This window comes from Ovis aries, chromosome 17, assembly GCF_016772045.2.
Source record: "Ovis aries strain OAR_USU_Benz2616 breed Rambouillet chromosome 17, ARS-UI_Ramb_v3.0, whole genome shotgun sequence".
NCBI classification, from domain to species: domain Eukaryota; kingdom Metazoa; phylum Chordata; class Mammalia; order Artiodactyla; family Bovidae; genus Ovis; species Ovis aries.
In genome coordinates this window covers 16,145,305-16,162,812 of record NC_056070.1, presented here as the reverse complement: position 1 = coordinate 16,162,812, position 17,508 = coordinate 16,145,305, and the positions used below count along the sequence as shown (strand labels likewise).

Genomic DNA, 17,508 nt, shown 5'->3' with positions numbered 1-17,508 from the left:
AGTTTCAACGTGAGGAGGGTGGATTTGCCCTGTGACTAACAGGCAATCCTCAGACACCAGTAGGGTGATGTCCAAGAATTCAACTCGATTCAGATACTTTTTACCCAAATGAGGAGTCAGATCCCACAGGTTGATGGTTCAGCCATCCAGACTGGCCCCCTCCCAGCCTTCCATCATGAGCTTTCAGTTGCCTGTGGAAAGTCTAAGTTGTTATCTATGCTTCTGACCAACCGGCTATAAATCAGAGGTCCCCAACACCCCCAGTTTATTGGTTTTTAATAAATGAATAACTCAGGAATAGGTAGATGGAAGGAAGAGCTGCACAGGACAAGGTGTGAAGCAAGGGCACAGAGCTCCATGCCCTCTCCTAGCACCTCCGCATGGCCCCCAAAACCCTGAAGCTCTCCAGACCCGTATGGTTTTTTTATGTACATTTCATTACATAGACATGACCGATTAAATTGCTGATCCTTGGTGACTGAACTCAATCTCCAGTTCCTCTCTTCTCTCCTCTCCTGAGGTGGGGGCAGAAATAGGACTGAAAGTTTCAACCCTCTAATCACATAGTTGCTGCTACTGCTGCTGCCAAGTCACTTCAGTCATGTCCAACTCTGTGTGACCCCCTAGACGGCAGCCCACCAGGCTCCCCCGTCCCTGGGATTCTCCAGGCAAGGACACTGGAGTGGGTTGCCATTTCCTTCTCCAATGCATGAAAGTGAAAAGTGAGAGTGAAGTTGCTCAGTCGTGTCCAACTCAGAGACCCCATGGACTGCGGCCCACCTGGCTCCTCTGTCCATGGGATTTTCCAGGCAAGAGTGCTGGAGTGGGGTGCCATTGCCTTCTCCGATCACATAGTTGGTTCTCACAGTTGGTTTCTCCCTGAAACCAGCCCACATCCTTGGATGGACTCCCAAAATCACCTGATAATCATAATAAAAGATCTCATCACTCTCAAAGACTCCTTATCACCCTCATCACTGAAAATTCCCAGGGTTTTAGGAGCTGTGGGCCAGAAATGAGAATGAAGACCAAATACATATTATAAATCACGATACCCCAGATATCATCCTCACTTGCCTATTCAAGAATATCACTGTAACAATCGTTCCCCTCTCTTGTGTGTGTGTTAATCGCTCAGTTGTATCCAAGTCTTTGGGACTGCATGTACTATATAGCCTGTCAGGCTCCTCTGTCCATGGGATTCTCTGGGCAAGAATACTGGAGTGGGTAGCCATTCCCTCCTCCAGGGGATCTTCCTGACCCAGGGATTGAACCCCGGTCTCCTGCATTGCAGGCAGATTCTTTACCCTCCGAGCCACCAGGGAAGCCCTGTTTAAGAGTGTCCCTCTGACAATTGTTCCCCTCTCTTCCATAATCAGTTTTTACCGCAGCATACAAATGTGCTGTTATTTCCCTCATTTTCTACCACCTATTATCACCTTTTGGAGCAATATTCTTTAAAACATTGTCTGCGCTTCAGTTCAGTTCAGTTCAGTCACTCAGTCGTGTCCGACTCTTTGCGACCCCATGGATTGTCTGCACTAGCAATTTAGAATCCTTTCGCTTTCTCTGCTGCTCATTTCACGTAGGCTTCTGCCTCCATTACTCCCCTCTAAGTGCTCTTTTGTGTCACCCATGACCTTCATGTTGCTAAGCACTCAGTCTGTGTCTTCCTTGACCTGTCAGCACATCTGACATGCTCTTCATTTCCTTTTCCTGAATGTACTTTTCTCACTTGACTTCTAGAATATCACCCTTCTTAAAGTTGCAACCTTATCCTTCTTACCTGTTTCCTTTTTCCTGTATCATTTAGCCACTCTTTAATGAAATATATAATCCATTTACTTATGTATACTATATATAGTCCATCTTTCTTCCTGAAACCAAGGTGCTTCTGTGTTCACTGATTTGCTTTGTGAACAGGTATGCCTCAGTCATACCAAAACATCCAGCAAATAGTAAGTACTCAATAAATGCACACTAAATGGTTAAGGACAGCCATGTAATCTTACATTTTTTTATATTCCACATAAGCATGCAACCTTGGTCTGCCCTTGGTTTTAGTTTTTTTTTGAGTGACTAGCTGAATATGTGTACCAAATAAACCAATACTTATAGCCTTTCTCTTCTTGCAGAGTCTATTTAAGTTTATTTTAAATGTGTGACTAGGCAGGTAAATAATTAAACAGAATAAAGCAAAAGAAAACTGCAGTATGCTCGATTGTTTGTCCTCACTGGGAAAAACTACTATTGGCATAGAATAGGGGCTTCCCCGGTGGTACTGGTGGTAGAGAAACCACTTGCCAATGCAGGAGACTTAAGAAACGTGGGTTCAGTCCTTGGGTTGAGAAGATGCCCTGGAGGGAGGGGCAACCCACTCTAGTATTCTTGCCTGGAGAATCCCATGGACAGAGAGCCTGGCAAGCTATAGCCTGTAGGGTCACTAAGAGTCGGACACAACTGAAGCACCTTAGCATGCAGAATATTTACAATTGTTTTCACAAGTCACTCCAGAATTAAAGCTGCTGGAGCCACCCCGTTGTGTGGATTGTCCGCTTTTCACGATGTCTAACTCTTAGGCAGTGAAATAGATAGTATTGCTGCCATAAGTTCAGGGAGTGCCCTGCAGTAAGACCCTGTCACAGGAATCAAAAAAAAATCAGCTTAAACTCTGACACCTCTTTGAGAGTAGGGCTTGGATTTAGTCTGTTTCATTCCTGGATCTAGGTACGCAGGTGAATGAAGGGCACGTCAAAGATGCTGATTGCTAGGGCCTTTCATGGCCATATGCCAACTGTGTGCCAGGATTAAACCCTGCTTCCACAGTTCCCCGCAAATATGACATTATAAGGAAGTGGACAATTTATTGCATCACTACGCTTCTATTCTCAGAAAGTAATTAACCTGGTTTCAGCCACTTTTGTCTAACAGGTACTTTGTGGGGGTCAAATGAGATGATGTTTGTGAAAGGACTTGAGTTTCGTTTCACGTCACAACAGTTTGAAACACAATTTGTTTGTTTTTTATTGAAGTACAGTTAATTTATAACATCTTGCTAATTTCTGCTGTATAGCAGAGTGATTCAGTTACACACACACACACGTATATAAACAAGCACATATGTCCTTTTTTATATTCTTTTCCATTATGGTTTACCTGAAGATACTGGATATAGTTCCCTGTGCTATACAGTAGGACTTTGGGATGTTTACACATTCTCTGTACACTATTTTGCATCTATTAATTCCAAACTCCCAGTCCATCCCTCTCCCACCTTCCTCCCCCTTGGCAACCACAAATGAAAGACCTGTTTGTAAACTATCAGAGAGCAATGGCTTTTTATGATTCACATGGGATGGATCAGCTGCTTTTTACAGTAAGGACCTCCCCTTCTCAACCAGAGTTTATTATTTCTTGCATCTCTCTTCTACTTGTGCAGCCTGGATTTTGAGGTAGAATTTTGATAGCCACATGTATGACATTTATCTGAAGCAAGTCACTTAACCTCTCAGAACCGCAATTTCTTCACTGTAAAATAAGAGTTATATATCTCATATAAAGATATTGCCAGGATTGAATATGATAATGTATGTGAAATAATTTTGTAGACTTAAAAGCGTTTGGTAAACAATTCTTACTCTAATTAGTATTGCCATCGTGAGTGATGATTATATTAAATGTTAACACTGAGTCTTACTCAAAGAGAAAGTTACAGAGTATTTTACCTTTTTGGATCTTCTTTACTCTCCTGGATTACACACACTCTCATTCTTAGCAAAGTTATTGATCCACAGAAGTATGGAATGTCAAAACTTCCAAAAATGTTATGAAAATCTGTCTTTCTGTCAGCCAGAAAACCACATCAGTTCTTTTGCCAAATTAACAAAGCAGTAAAAATATCCTCAAGTAACACTGGTTTTTATTATCATTGTTTGTTAGACGTCTTTGAGGTCATTTCCTACTTATTCTACCATACTTTGCATGGAGCATTCTGACTAACGCTGTTAGTTGTCCTTGACTTATAGCAGCTGCTAGTGGGTGGGCAGGACAGTGAAAGTCTGACTGGTAAGATTTTAACATCCTGCGTGTGTGGAGACGCACTGAAGCAAAAGCCCAGGATTGAAATACTCATTGCTTACTCAAGCAGCTTCATGAGGCCTCATTAACAATTGTATCACCCTTTGCACTGCTTGGTCCCAGCTCAGTAAATCCTGTTTCTTGAACAATGTGGAGTGGGGGATCCTACAACTAAAAAGGGAGTAGGGAATTTAAAAGAGTTTGAGTGAAATGGTGAAGATAATTTTCAAGTTTTGCAAATAATTTGGAGCAGTGAGATAACATAGACAAAGAGAATGATTAAGATGAGAGTAACAGAGGTTGCTTTAATTACACTGATTAATGAGTGGTTTAGATTATGTGCAATAGGAAGATTAGGCTTAATATTTTGTTGTGGAATATATGGCGTTTTTATTGGAAATACACTTACACTCTTTTTTAATACTTAGTTGAATTCTAGTTTTTCTTTTAAAGAGTTATACATCATATAAGGTAATCATTTTTATATTTCAAAAACATCTGAAAATAAAATAATTATTTCAATCTACAAAACTTAATTGCAGTGAATACTTATGTTGAGAGACATGGCAGATTTTGGTTTTTGAAGGAAAGTCAACAAATACGTACTATTTTAGAATGATGGCCAAAATAGTTGTTTAAATTTTATATATTTTGGTTTTATTTTTTTTTAAATGAAGTGGAATTGGATATGGGAATGTGTAATCTTCATATACTTCATCACTTTGAATTAAAGAAAACAGGATTTTGTTACTTATGAAATTCTCAAGTGAGTTTCAGTTAACAGTGATATAAAGACTGAAGACATCTATTCAGTGTCTATAGAAGTAGCTACTTCTGTTGTAAATTATATTAATAGCCAGTAGTTTATATAAATTAAGGTATTTGGCTGCTTCAACTTTTCATTAATATGTCTTTGGAATTCAGTCAATTCAAGAATCTAATATAGTGGAAAGGACTTGGGCTTTGTAATCAGACAAACCTGGTCTCAAATCATGGCTGTCTCATACTTCCTGTGGGGCTTGGGCAGCTCACCCCAAAGTTGCTAACCCTCCATCATAGGATTGTTCTGATGATTAAATGAGGTACACATTTCTAAGTGACTAATCGAGTGACTGTGAAAAAGCTGATGCTCAATAACTGTTAATTCTCTTCCCTTTCTTTGCCCCTACTAGTCCACTTGTGTTTTTAATGGATCGTCTTTACTCTGGGTTGTATTGTAGGAAGTATTCTGGATGGATGGCTGCTGGAAACCCATTGCCATAGCCAGCTCTTCTTCAATACTGAAAGATTTACTCTGGCATTGAGTAATGAGAATTTTGGTAAGAAAAATTAGATGAAGATAGTATATGGACTTTTCTTAAAAGGTCACTAGTGTCTCAGATACTTCATAATAATTTATATGGCTCTTCTCTGGAGATTTCGGGATGTCACAGATGTCTGTTGACATTTGGGTTATTCTTATTTTGAAAGTAAATAAACTAGGTTTTTAAAGTCTATTAGCACCTTGATGTGCTCTTGTTCTTCACTTATCTCACTCTATTTTGTTCTTTAAATGGCTAATCAATAAGTTGTGTAATTCATTCTTTCAGTGTGAATAACGTGGAGCACAGATTCTTAGAGGTTAAGTCAACACTGCTCTTTGCGGACTTCCCTGGCAGTTCAGTGGTTAAGTCTCTGCCTTCCAGTGCAGGGGGCTGTGAGTTTGACCCCTGGTTAGGGGGCTGAGATCTCACGATGCTGCATGGCCAAAAAATAGAAAAAGCATTGCTCTCTGAAACTATAAAGATTTTGACCACATGAAAGAGGCAGGCAGAAATATCAAAACTCCAGGAAGTTCTGAGATAAGTAATCTTCCTAAATCACCCAGAAAATTTATTATATATCAGCTCTTAAGATAGCATAGAGTATCTTTGGTTGGTTCCATTTCTATTCAGTTTGTCTCCAAATGATATTAATATGTAATTAATTTTCATATTGTTATATGAAATTAATATATAACTAGCATACCTATATTAGTAATTCATATAACTAACATGAAATATGTTGGACAATTAAAAAGGAAGTAAGAAAAAAAGAAGAAAAAAGAAAATAAGGATGAGAAGGAAGTTAAGGATAATAGAAACAAATTACATTACCATATAGGTAAATTAGTAAATATACATATTTTCAATGCATCATTATTATTGAAGTGCATCTGGAGAAACCAGAGAGATGTTATGGGGAGGGAGGTGGGAGGGAGGTTCATGTTTGGGAACGCATGTAAGAATTAAAGATTTTAAAATTTAAAAAAAAAAAAGAACTTTGCATGTAGGAGACAAAGTTGAAGGTAGGGGAGAAAGCAAAAAGGATACATTCTAATTTCATTAATTCCAATAGGGAATTCTGAAAGTTTGATATATTTACATTTTGGAACCTAAAAATATGATAAGGTATTGTTTTGAATCTCATTTTTTCACTGAGTTTAACCACTTTGTCTATAATTTTATTTTTCAGAAACTGTATTTGAGAAGTACTTCCATCCAATGCTACTTGTGTTTACTTCTGAACAGTCATTTTTTAACAGAGGCTGGCATTCATGTCTTCATTTTGGGGTAATTTTATTTTTCAGCATAGAATCATCATGTTAATAACCAGCATCATTGTTCTTCAATATCTTCTCTATTAAATTGGTTCATGTTCATTGTTTAAATCTTTAGGTTCTTAGTATGTGGGGTATGAGAGCAGATTATGGAGATTCAGAGGAGGTTTGGTAAACATCCTACAGAGAATTTCTATATTCTTATAAAATTCCAAATGAGTATTACATCCTGCAAATAAATTGGACTTCTTGGTATCTGACTAAACTTGGGAGGAAACTCTTTATTACCATCCTGTGTGATTTTGACACCAGTACGAAAATAGATATTGAGGGCTTACCAATGTTACTTTTTTATCTACCCCTGGCATTGACTCTTGCTATCCTTTGAGCCCTATCTTAGTTCAGTTTGAAACATTTGTTTCTTCATTTAGGCCTTTTGATTTTCCTCTTAATAAACATTCATATTTTCCCATGCCTATTAACTGTTTCCTTCTCTGTTAGAGGAAAACTAATATACTGCACTCACCCAACTTGTAGTTTTGTGATCTGAATTACAATTCAGTTTTATTCTGCTAATGCCTTCATGCTATGGGGAACCATAGATTTGTGCAGGTAACTCCTCCTCTCAAAAACAGAATAGTTTTGACTTGCACGCTTCTTTCCTGGATCCATCAGGGAGCAACTATTTTTCCTGAAGCTATAAGAACTATTCTGCAGTTACTTGGTCAGTGTGTGTATCTTTTGTCCTGATATTAAATTCCATTTTGCAAAACTAAGTAAGTTGTATGATCTAGTTTTGTGACTAGGCCCGAGTCCATAATGTTTATGGAGAAAGCTGCTATAAGGTGCATGTAAGGGGCATATTACTGTCCCTTACTGTCAAAATCCTTACATGAAAAAGGTGAGGTGATTGCTTATTTAATGATTTTACCCATTTATTAGACTTAAAAGTCTGATGGGACCTCTACTTAAAGGAAAGTAATAATTCATTCAAAAACATATTCTGGGCACTGCCACATATCAAGCAATGTTTTTATTTTGATGTGATAAATTGCACCAGCTTATCTATAAAGTATCCCTCTGAATTAGATTTTTCTGTAATCCAGGTTGGTCATCAAGCTAGAGTAAAGCACCAAAATTGTATTCTATGTTCAGTGTTTATATTCATCTACGAGGCACAAAGGCAAAGATAGCACTCATTTTTTCACTTGTTGGAATGAAAAGGTCTTGATTGCTCTTTTGCCTGTAGTATTCATCAAGAGAGTGTTGTGTTCATTCACAATGCTTTGCTCTTTGGTTTTGCTTTCAGCTGTATCAGTGCAGGTCTTCCCAAAACAGAAGCAAACTGGCAGTCTGTAATACATGATTTGAAAACAATTGAGCATCTTATTCAAGTAAGTACTCATTTTTCCATAAAATATTTCGTATAATTGCTATGGAGTCTGTTTCTCTCTGTGTTTTGCTGTCAGTCTTAATGAAATCTCACATAAAACAATAATGTTTCAGTAGAATTGGTATGCCTCATAGAACCTCCAATGAAATCTTCTATTTAGAATTTTCAGATAGCAATTACCTTTAAACCTCAGTTTATGAATGGCCTAGCTTGAAGAGCTCTATGTGACCACAGGCCAGAGAGACTCCCTTTTCCTGTCAGATATATAACAGATATATCCTCCAGATATGAAACAGACTGGAGAAGCTCGTTAGCAGAAAAACCAGGTGACTTGGTGACCCTTATACGGGAAATAGGCTGACCCAGGGAAGGACTCTCTGTTCCATGGGCTAGAAAACCCCCTCTGGAGACACCGGTTCTTCTGGCAGAAACTGTAGAGGAGAGAAATAGGGGCTGTATTGTTGTATGGGCAACACAACAGGACCAGTGAGCATCCCAGGGGCAGCAGGTATACCAAACCTTCCAAATTTGCCCCACAAAGATTCTGAAAACTAAACCATCGTTGGAATCACAGCATACAAACTAAGTCAGCCCCTCTGTGCTAAGCCTACACAGAGTGGCTGCACGCTAAACTACAGGACTTACATAGGACCAGGGTCTTCTCACATAATATCCTAAATACCAGAATATATTGAAAACTCAGTTTTCAAACCAAAAAGCAGGAAAATCACAACTTGAATGAGAAGAAAGTCTGAAACAGACTCTGAAACCGAGATGGATTAGATGTTGGAATTATTTGACAAGAATTTCAAAGCAGCCATCGTGAAGATGTGCCAGCAAGCAACTGTGGATATCCTTGGAACAACTGAAAAAAAAAACAAAAAACAACTCAGAAAGTCTTAGCGAAGAAATGCAATATGTAAAAGCACACCAAATGGAAATGACAGAGCTGAAAAATACAATAGCTGAGATATAAAACAGACTGAAAAGGCTCATTAGCAGAATGAATATGACAGAGGAAAGACAGTCAACTCGAGGGTAGAATAGAGAGAAAACAGATTGGAAAAAAGTAAATAAAGCCTCAGGGATTTGGGGGACAATAAAAGATCCAGCCTTCCTGGCATTATCATCCTAGAAGGAGAGGAGAAAAAGAATACTAACAAAAAGACATAGATCAGCCAAATCATTGACAAAATACAAACTGACTTTGTGCTGTCTACAAGGAAATAGATAGGTTGAAATTAAGAAAGAGAAAAGAATATGTCGTGTTGTAGTAGACTGAATAGTGTCCACCCCTAAATTCACGTTCACCTAGACCACGGAAGTCTTTGCAAATATACTCAGTTAGGGTGAGATTACAGTGAGGTGAGGTGGGCCCTAAATCCTTGACTATTGTCTTTATAAGACGAGAACAGGATACATAGACACAGGGAAGAAGGCCCTGTGAGAACCGGCAGCCACAGCCAAACAAGACTGGAATGACTGGCGTGATGCAGCAAGGGTTTGGGAGTCAGAGGGAGTGACAGTTCTCTAGTACCTTCAGAGGGAACAGGCTCAGCTGAATCCCTGGCTTTGAACTGAAAGAGCATGAATTGTTACTTGAAGGCCCTCACTTTGTGGTTCCCTGCTACAGCAGCTCTAGGAAACTGAGGCGCACACACATAGTCATTCACACAATAATTTTAAAAATCAGAAATGGCTTTATTCATATCAGATAATGCAAACTTAATAGCAGATAAAATTACTAGAGCCAGGAGAGACATTACACCTTGGTAAAAAAAGAGATTAATCACCAGGAAAACATAATGATCTTAAATGTGTACCCACCAAACAGCAGCGCCTCCAAATGTAAGAAGCAAAAACAAATAATAGATCCAAAAGGAGAAGCAGATGATTCCATAAATATAGTTGATTTTAGCACTTCCTCAGCGACAAATTGAACTACTAGACAGAAAATCAGGAAAGACAGAGAACTGGACAGCACAGTCTACCAACAATATCTGATGTCATGGATAGAACATTTCACACAACAACAGCTACTAAACATTCTTCTCAGGCACCACTCACCGAGACTGGATGTATCCTGAGCCGTGAAATAAACTTGAACACATTTATCAGAACTGAAACCATGCAGCATATGTTGTCCAACCACAGTGAACTCAAGTAGAAGCTGATTACATAAATACAACCGAAAAATCTCTAAATACTTGGAAGTTAAATTATACACTTAGAAACATTCCATGGGTCAAAGAGCAAGTCTCAAAAGATATTAAAATATAGAACTGAATGAAGAAAAAAATGCACCATAGGAAGATCTGGGGGATTTAGCTAAAGCATTACTGAGTGGAAAACTGATAAAATTAAATGATTACATTAGAAAAGAGGAAAGATCTCAGATCACCAGTCTAAATTAGTGCCTCAAGAAACTGGGGAAAGAAGAGCGAAATAAATCTAACCCATGCAGAAGGAAGGAAGTAATAAAGACAAAAACAAAAAGTAATGAAATTCAAGTTAGGAAAGCAATAGGGAAAAATCAACTCAATATAAAGCTCATTACTTGTGGAAAAAAAATCAATAAAATCAATAAACTTTTAGAAATCTTGACAAAGATAAGAGATGGCAGATACCATTAACATCAGGACTAAAATTGGGGTCTTACTACAGAACCTACAAACATTAAAAGGATACTAAAGAAAAACCATGAACAACTTGATTCTCATAAATTTGATAATTTAGAGGAAATGGACAATTTTCTCATAAACCACAACCTATCTAAATGTAGCCAAGATGAAATAGATAATGTGAACTCTCCTATAACTACTAAATATTTGAATTCATAAGCTCCCCAAATAGAATCTCCAGATCAGCTGGTTTCAGTGGAGATCCACATACAGCTGTGTAAAAGTAGTAAATGGGGTTAACAAACTAGTTCATCCATACAGTGCAGCGTTACTCAGTAGATAAAAAGAAATGAGCTACTTAGCCATGAAAAGGTAAAGAGGATCCTTAAAACCCATTTGCTAAGTGAAAGAAGCCAATCAAAATAGGCTACATACTGTATGTGATTCCAACTATATGATATTCTGGAAAAGGTTGGATACAATAAAATCATCAGTGATTACCAGTGGTTAGGAAAAAGGGATGGATGAAAGTCTGGAGAACAGGTGATTTTTAGGGCAGTGGAACTATTTTGTATGTAACTATAATGATCCATGCATGTCATGACACATTTTCAATAACTATAGGTGTATAATACCAACAGTGAACCCTAATGTAATCTATGGAGTTTAGCTGAAAAAGTATCAATATTGACTCATCAGGTGTAATAGATGTACCATCCTAATATAAGATATTAATAATAGGGGCAACTTGGGAAGGGGCCTGGGGCCATATGGGAACTTTTCTGGCCATGTCCTGCAAACCCACAACCACTTAAAAAATAAAGTCTATTAACTTTTTCAATAAGCCAGTTTCAAAAGGTTACCTACTGTATGATTCCATTTATATAATATTCTTGAAATGATATCGTAGGAATGAAGAGCAGAGAAGTGGTTGACAGGTATATAGGAGGATGGTGGAGGGGAATACGAATGTTTCGGGAGGAAGGTGATTTTAGCTATAAAAGAGTAATGAAATCTTCCTTATGGTAATGGATTGTTCTGTATCTTCAATATGGCAGTGGTTACATGAATTTGCACATTTGATAAGATGGTAAAGAACTATACACATACACACAAAAACTGGTGAAATCTGAACAAAGTCGGTGGCTGTATCCATGTCAATCTCCTCATTACGATCTTGTACCATGTTATGCAGGGCAAAATGTGGTCTACTGGAAAAGGGAATGGCAAGCCACTTCACTATTCTTGCTTTGAGAACCCCATGAATGGTACGAAAAGGCAAAAAGATAGGACACTGAAAGATGAATTCCCCAGGTCAGTAGGTGCCTGATTAGCTACTGGAAATCAGTGGAGAAATGACTTCAGAAAGAATGAAGAGATGGAGCAAAAGCAAAAACAGCACCCAGTTGTGAATGTGACTGGTGATGGAAGTGAAGTCTGATGCTGTAAAGAACAGTATTGCATAGGAACCTGAATGTTAGATCCATGAATCAAGACAAATTGGAAGTGGTCAAACAAGGAGATGGCAAGAGGGAGCATCGATAATTTAGGAAGCAATGGACTAAAATGGACTGAAACGGGTGAATTGAACTCAGATGACCGTTATATCTACTACTATGGGCAAGAATCCCTTAGAAGAAATGGAGTAGCCATCATAGTCAACAAAAGAGTCCAAAATGCAGTACTTGGATGCAATCTAAAAAATGACAGAATAATCTCTGTTCGTTTCCAAGGCAAACCATTCAGTATCACAGTAATCCAAGTCTATACCCCAACCAGTAACACTGAAGAAGCTGAAGTTGAACAGTTCTATGAAGACCTATAAGACCTTCTAGAGCTAACACCCCCCAAAAGATGTCCTTTTCTTTATAGGGGACTGGAATGCAAAAGTAGGAAGTCAAGAGATACCTGGGGTAACAGGCAAATTTGGCCTTGGAATACAAAATGAAGCAGGTCAGAGGCTAACAGAGTTTTGCCAAGAGAATGCACTGGTCATAGGAAACACCCTCTTCCAAGAACACAAAAGAAGACTACACATGGACATCACCAGATGGTCAATATCAAAATCAGATTGATTATATTCTTTGCAGCCAAAGATGGAGAAGCTCTATACAGTCGGCAAAAGCAAGACCGGGAGCTGACTGTGGCTCAGATCATGAACTCCTTATTGCCAAATTCAGACTTAAATTGAAGAAAGTAGGGAAAACCACTAGACCATTCAGGTATGACCTAAATCAAATCCCTTACAATTTTACAGTAGAAGTTAGAAATAGATTAAAGGAATTAGATCTGAGAGACAGAGTGCCTGAAGAACTATGGACCAAGGTTTGTGACATTGTACAGGAGACAGGGATCAAGACCATCCCCAAGAAAAAGAAATGCAAAAAGGCAAAATGGTTATCTGAAGAGGCCTTACAAATAGCTGAGAAAAGAAGAGAAGGTAAAGGCAAAGGAGAAAAGAAAAGATACATCCATTTGAATGCAGAGTTCCAAAGAATAACAAGGAGAGATAAAAAAGCCTTCTTCAGTGGTCATTGAAAAGAAATAGGGGAAAACAATAGAATGGGAAAGACTAGAGATCTCTTCAAGAAAATTAGAGATACTAAGCAAACATTTCATGCAAAGATGAGCTCAATAAAGGACAGAAATGGTATGGACCTAACAGAAGCAGAAGATATTAAGAAGAGGTGGCAAAAATACACAAAAGAACTGTACAAAAAGATCTTCATGACCCAGATAATCATGATGGTGTGATCACTCACCTAGAGCCAGACATCCTGAATGTGAAGTCAAGTGGGCTTTAAGAAGCATCACTACGAACAAAGCTAGTGGAGGTATTGGAATTCCAGTTGAGCTATTTTTCAAATCCTAAAAGATGGTGCTGTGTAACTGCTACACTCAGTAAACCAGCAAATTTGGAATACTCAGCAGTGGTCACAGGCCAAAGGTCATTCAAGTTTTCATTCAACTCCAAAGAAAGGCAATGCCAAAGAATGCTCAAACTACCGCACAATTGCACTCATCTCACACACTAGCAAAGGAACGCTGAAAATTCTCCAAGCCAGGCTTTAGCAGTATCTGTACTGTGAACTTCCAGATGTTCAGGCTGGTTTTAGAAAAGGCAGAGGAACCAGAGATCAAATTGCCAACATCCACTGGATCATGGAAAAAGTAAGAGAGTTCCAGACAAACATCTCTTTCTGCTTTATTGACTACGCCAAAGCCTTTGATTGTGCGGATCACAACAAACTATGGGAAATTCTTCAGTTTAGTTCAGTTCAGTTGCTCAGTCGTGTGCGACTCTTTGCGACCCCATGAATTGCAGCACGCCAGGCCTCCCTGTCCATCACCAACTCCCGGAGTTCACTCAGACTCATGTCCATCGAGTCAGTGATGCCATCCAGCCATCTCATCCTCGGTCGCCCCCTTCTCCTCCTGCCCCCAATCCCTCCCAGCATCAGAGTCTTTTTCAATGAGTCAACTCTTAACATGAGGTGGCCAAAGTACTGGAGTTTCAGCTTTAGCATCATTCCTTCCAGAGAAATCCCAGGGCTGATCTCCTTTAGAATGAACTGGTTGGATCTCCTTGCAGTCCAAGGGACTCGCAAGAGTCTTCTCCAACACCACAGTTCAAAAGCATCAATTCTTCGGCGCTCTTCACAGTCCAACTCTCACATCCATACACGACCACAGGAAAAACCATAGGCTTGACTAGACGGACCTTAGTCGGCAAAGTAATGTCTCTGCTTTTGAATATACTCTCTAGGTTGGTCATAATTTTTCTTCCAAGGAGTAAGCATCTTTTAATTTCATGGCTGCAATCACCATCTGCAGTGATTTTGGAGTCCCAAAAAATAAAGTCTGACACTGTTTCCACTATTTCCCCATCTATTTCCCATGAAGTGATAGGACCAGATGCCATGATCTTCATTTTCTGAATGTTGAGCTTTAGGCCAACTTTTTGACTCTCCACTTTCACTTTCATCAAGAGGCTTTTTAATTCCTTTTCATTTTCTGCCATAAGGGTGGTGTCATCTGCATGTCTGAGGTTATTGCTATTTCTCCCAGCACTTGAAATTCTTCAAGTGATGAGAACACCAGACCACCTGACCTGCCTCCTGAGAAATCTGTATGCAGGCTTAAGCACCAGTTAGAACTGGACATGGAACAACAGACTGGTTCCAAATTGGGAAAGGAGTATGTAAAGGCTGTATATTGTCACCCTGCTAATTTAATTTATATCCAGAGTACATCATAAAAAATACAGGCTATTTGAAGCACAAGCTGGAATCAAGATTGCCGGGAGAAATATCAATAACCTCAGATATGCAGATGACACCACCTTTATGGCAGAAAGTGAAGAATAACTGAAGAGCTTTGATGAAAGTAAAAGAGGAGAGTCAAAAAGTTGGCTCAAAAATCGAAGTTCAGAAAACTAAGATCATGGCATCAGGTCCCATCAGTTCATGGCAAATAGGTGGGAAAATTAGGGAAACCGTGACAGACACTGTTTCGGGAGGCTCCAAAATCACTGCAGATGGTGACTGCAATCATGAAATTAAAAGACGGTTGCTCCTTGGACTAAAAACTATGACCAACCTAGACAGCATATTAAAAAGCAGAGACATTACTTTGCCAACAAAAGTCTGTCTAGTCAAGGCTATGGTGTTTCCAGTGGTCATGTATGGATGTGAGAGTTGGACTGTGAAGAAAGCTGAGCGCCGAAGAATTGACGCTTTTGAAATGTGGAGTTGGAGAAGCCTCTTAGTCTCTTGGACTGCAGGGAGATCCAAACAGTCCATCCTAAAGGAAATCAGACCTGAATGTTCATTGGAAGACTGATATGGAAGCTGGAACTCCAATACTTTGGGCACCTGATGTGAAAGACTGACTCATTTCAAAAGACGTGGTGATGGGAGGGATTGAGGGCAGGAGGAGAAGGCGATGACAGAGGGTGAGATGGCTAGATGGCATCACTGACTTGATGGACATGAGTTTGAGCAAGCTCTGGGAGTTGATGATGGACAGGGAGGCCTGGCGTGCTGCAGTCCATGGGGTCTTAAAGAGTCGGACACGACTGAGCGACTGAACTGAACTGATGGTGCATGACGTCATCACTGGGGGAAGTGGTGAAGGGGCACACAAGATCTTGCTGTATTTTTCTTATAACGTCACATGAATAAAATTATCTCAAAATAAAGACTTTAATTTAAAAAGTTTAATTTAATGTTTTCAGTAGGTTGTTCCCATCGTATCTAAAGCAGGGAATAGCTTCTCATGTTGCTTCTTTTTGTTTCTTTTCAGTCTATGCATATGGATGCCACTTTATATACTGAAAGTGATGCTCATGTGAGTATATTTTGTTTTCAACATTGCTGTCTTTTCCAGTGTTCAAAGGCTTGGAAATATATTTTTATAAATTTACTGGAACATGTATAGTTTTAAATCTAATGTTTGCGGTGTTCATATGATCAATGAATTTTATATGCAATTGTTGAGATTATAGCACTTTAGGGAGAAAGAGCTACATAGATGCTATTTACACTGTAGCATCTTTGTCAAATCAAGACATGAATACGCCTTTTTCTGTCAATGTCAAACAAAACATAGTATATATATTCTGTCATGCAAGTAAAACATAATGCAATTGATGCAAGAATCAAGTTGGTCAATTTTAAAATATCCAACATATCAATTTTATCCAGTGCTATCACTTTTAATCATATTTTTTACAAATTGTTTAAGTATATTCCTGTTCTACATTTTGCCTGAATCTCTACAGTAGTCAGAAAAGGATTCGGCCTGGTTATTCTTTATGTGAGAAAAGAAACAAACAAAACCCATAAAATCTATCAGAATTCAAAAATGATCTTAAATCACTTCATTAATATGCTGACATTGCTTAAGGCATATAGAATTTCTGTTGAGTTGGTGGTCCATTCTCTCTGAATTGGTTACTAAAACCAAGACACAAATCCCTGACATCTTTTCATGGAAAACCAACTCTGAGTTGTGTGTATTCACCACAGTGAGTCTTCTATTATTCCTTAATTAGAACTTCTCCGAAATAGAAAGTTTACCCTACCGAGACTTTTTAAGCATTGGAAAGAAGCCACAGCCAGAAATTAGGGGAGAGGGGCACAGGTATCTACCAACCCTTGGATACAGTGCTGCTGCACTAGAAACAGTCTCCTCTTTTGGCTTCGACGTGTTTTCCATTTTCCTTTGCATTTTCTTCAAAGTAGAAAGCAGTCAGTTAACCGCCAACATTCAGAATCCTGAGGCTGCTGTTTTTGTAAGAAGATAACCTTGCTGCTCCTGGGGTTGTAGCTAGCAAGAAGCTGAGACCGAAATTTAGATTTAAACCCTGACTCAGTCACTTTCTAGCTTTGTTGCCTCGGAAGACACTAAATACTTCTGAACCTCAGTTTTATTATTTATATTTTAGTTGTTATTTATTTTATTGACATGGCAACAGTATTTACCATTTCAATCCAGAGCAGTGGCTATGGGAAGGTAAGGAGTATTTCCAGTGCCAGCCAGGTGGCTGTGTCCTTTCCTTCCTTCCCGCCTTCATTCATTCAGTAAGCACTTCCCAAGTGCCTGCAGAGCTCCAGGCACTACTCATGGCATTGAAAACAAGAAATCAGACAGTCTCTATCAAATCCCCCACATGCTCATTAAATACTTTGGTTTGAAGTTTAGGTTTTTGTTAAAGTAGTCCTCTTGAGAAATGTATTTTTATGAGACCTGAAAAGTACCTTTCTGATTTGGCCAGCCTGCGCATAGGCCATACTCCTGCTTTGATTGTTCTAAGAAATTTCTTGGAATCCTGTGTG

At 38.9% G+C, this 17,508-nt stretch overlaps 1 protein-coding gene across 9 annotated transcripts in view; it reads left to right on the top strand.

Annotated features, from left to right (window-relative positions):
• IL15 (interleukin 15) overlaps window positions 1-17,508 on the top strand; it is a 99,933-nt gene that overhangs the window by 75,776 nt on the left and 6,649 nt on the right. For 8 of the 9 annotated variants that reach the window (XM_042234026.2, XM_060400592.1, XM_060400594.1 and 5 more), the window contains 4 exons: window positions 5,298-5,396; window positions 6,571-6,668; window positions 7,965-8,049; window positions 15,974-16,018. In XM_042234026.2, the coding sequence (XP_042089960.1) occupies window positions 5,385-5,396; window positions 6,571-6,668; window positions 7,965-8,049; window positions 15,974-16,018 (240 nt within the window). In that variant the 5' untranslated portion in view covers window positions 5,298-5,384. 9 annotated transcript variants of the gene reach the window in all.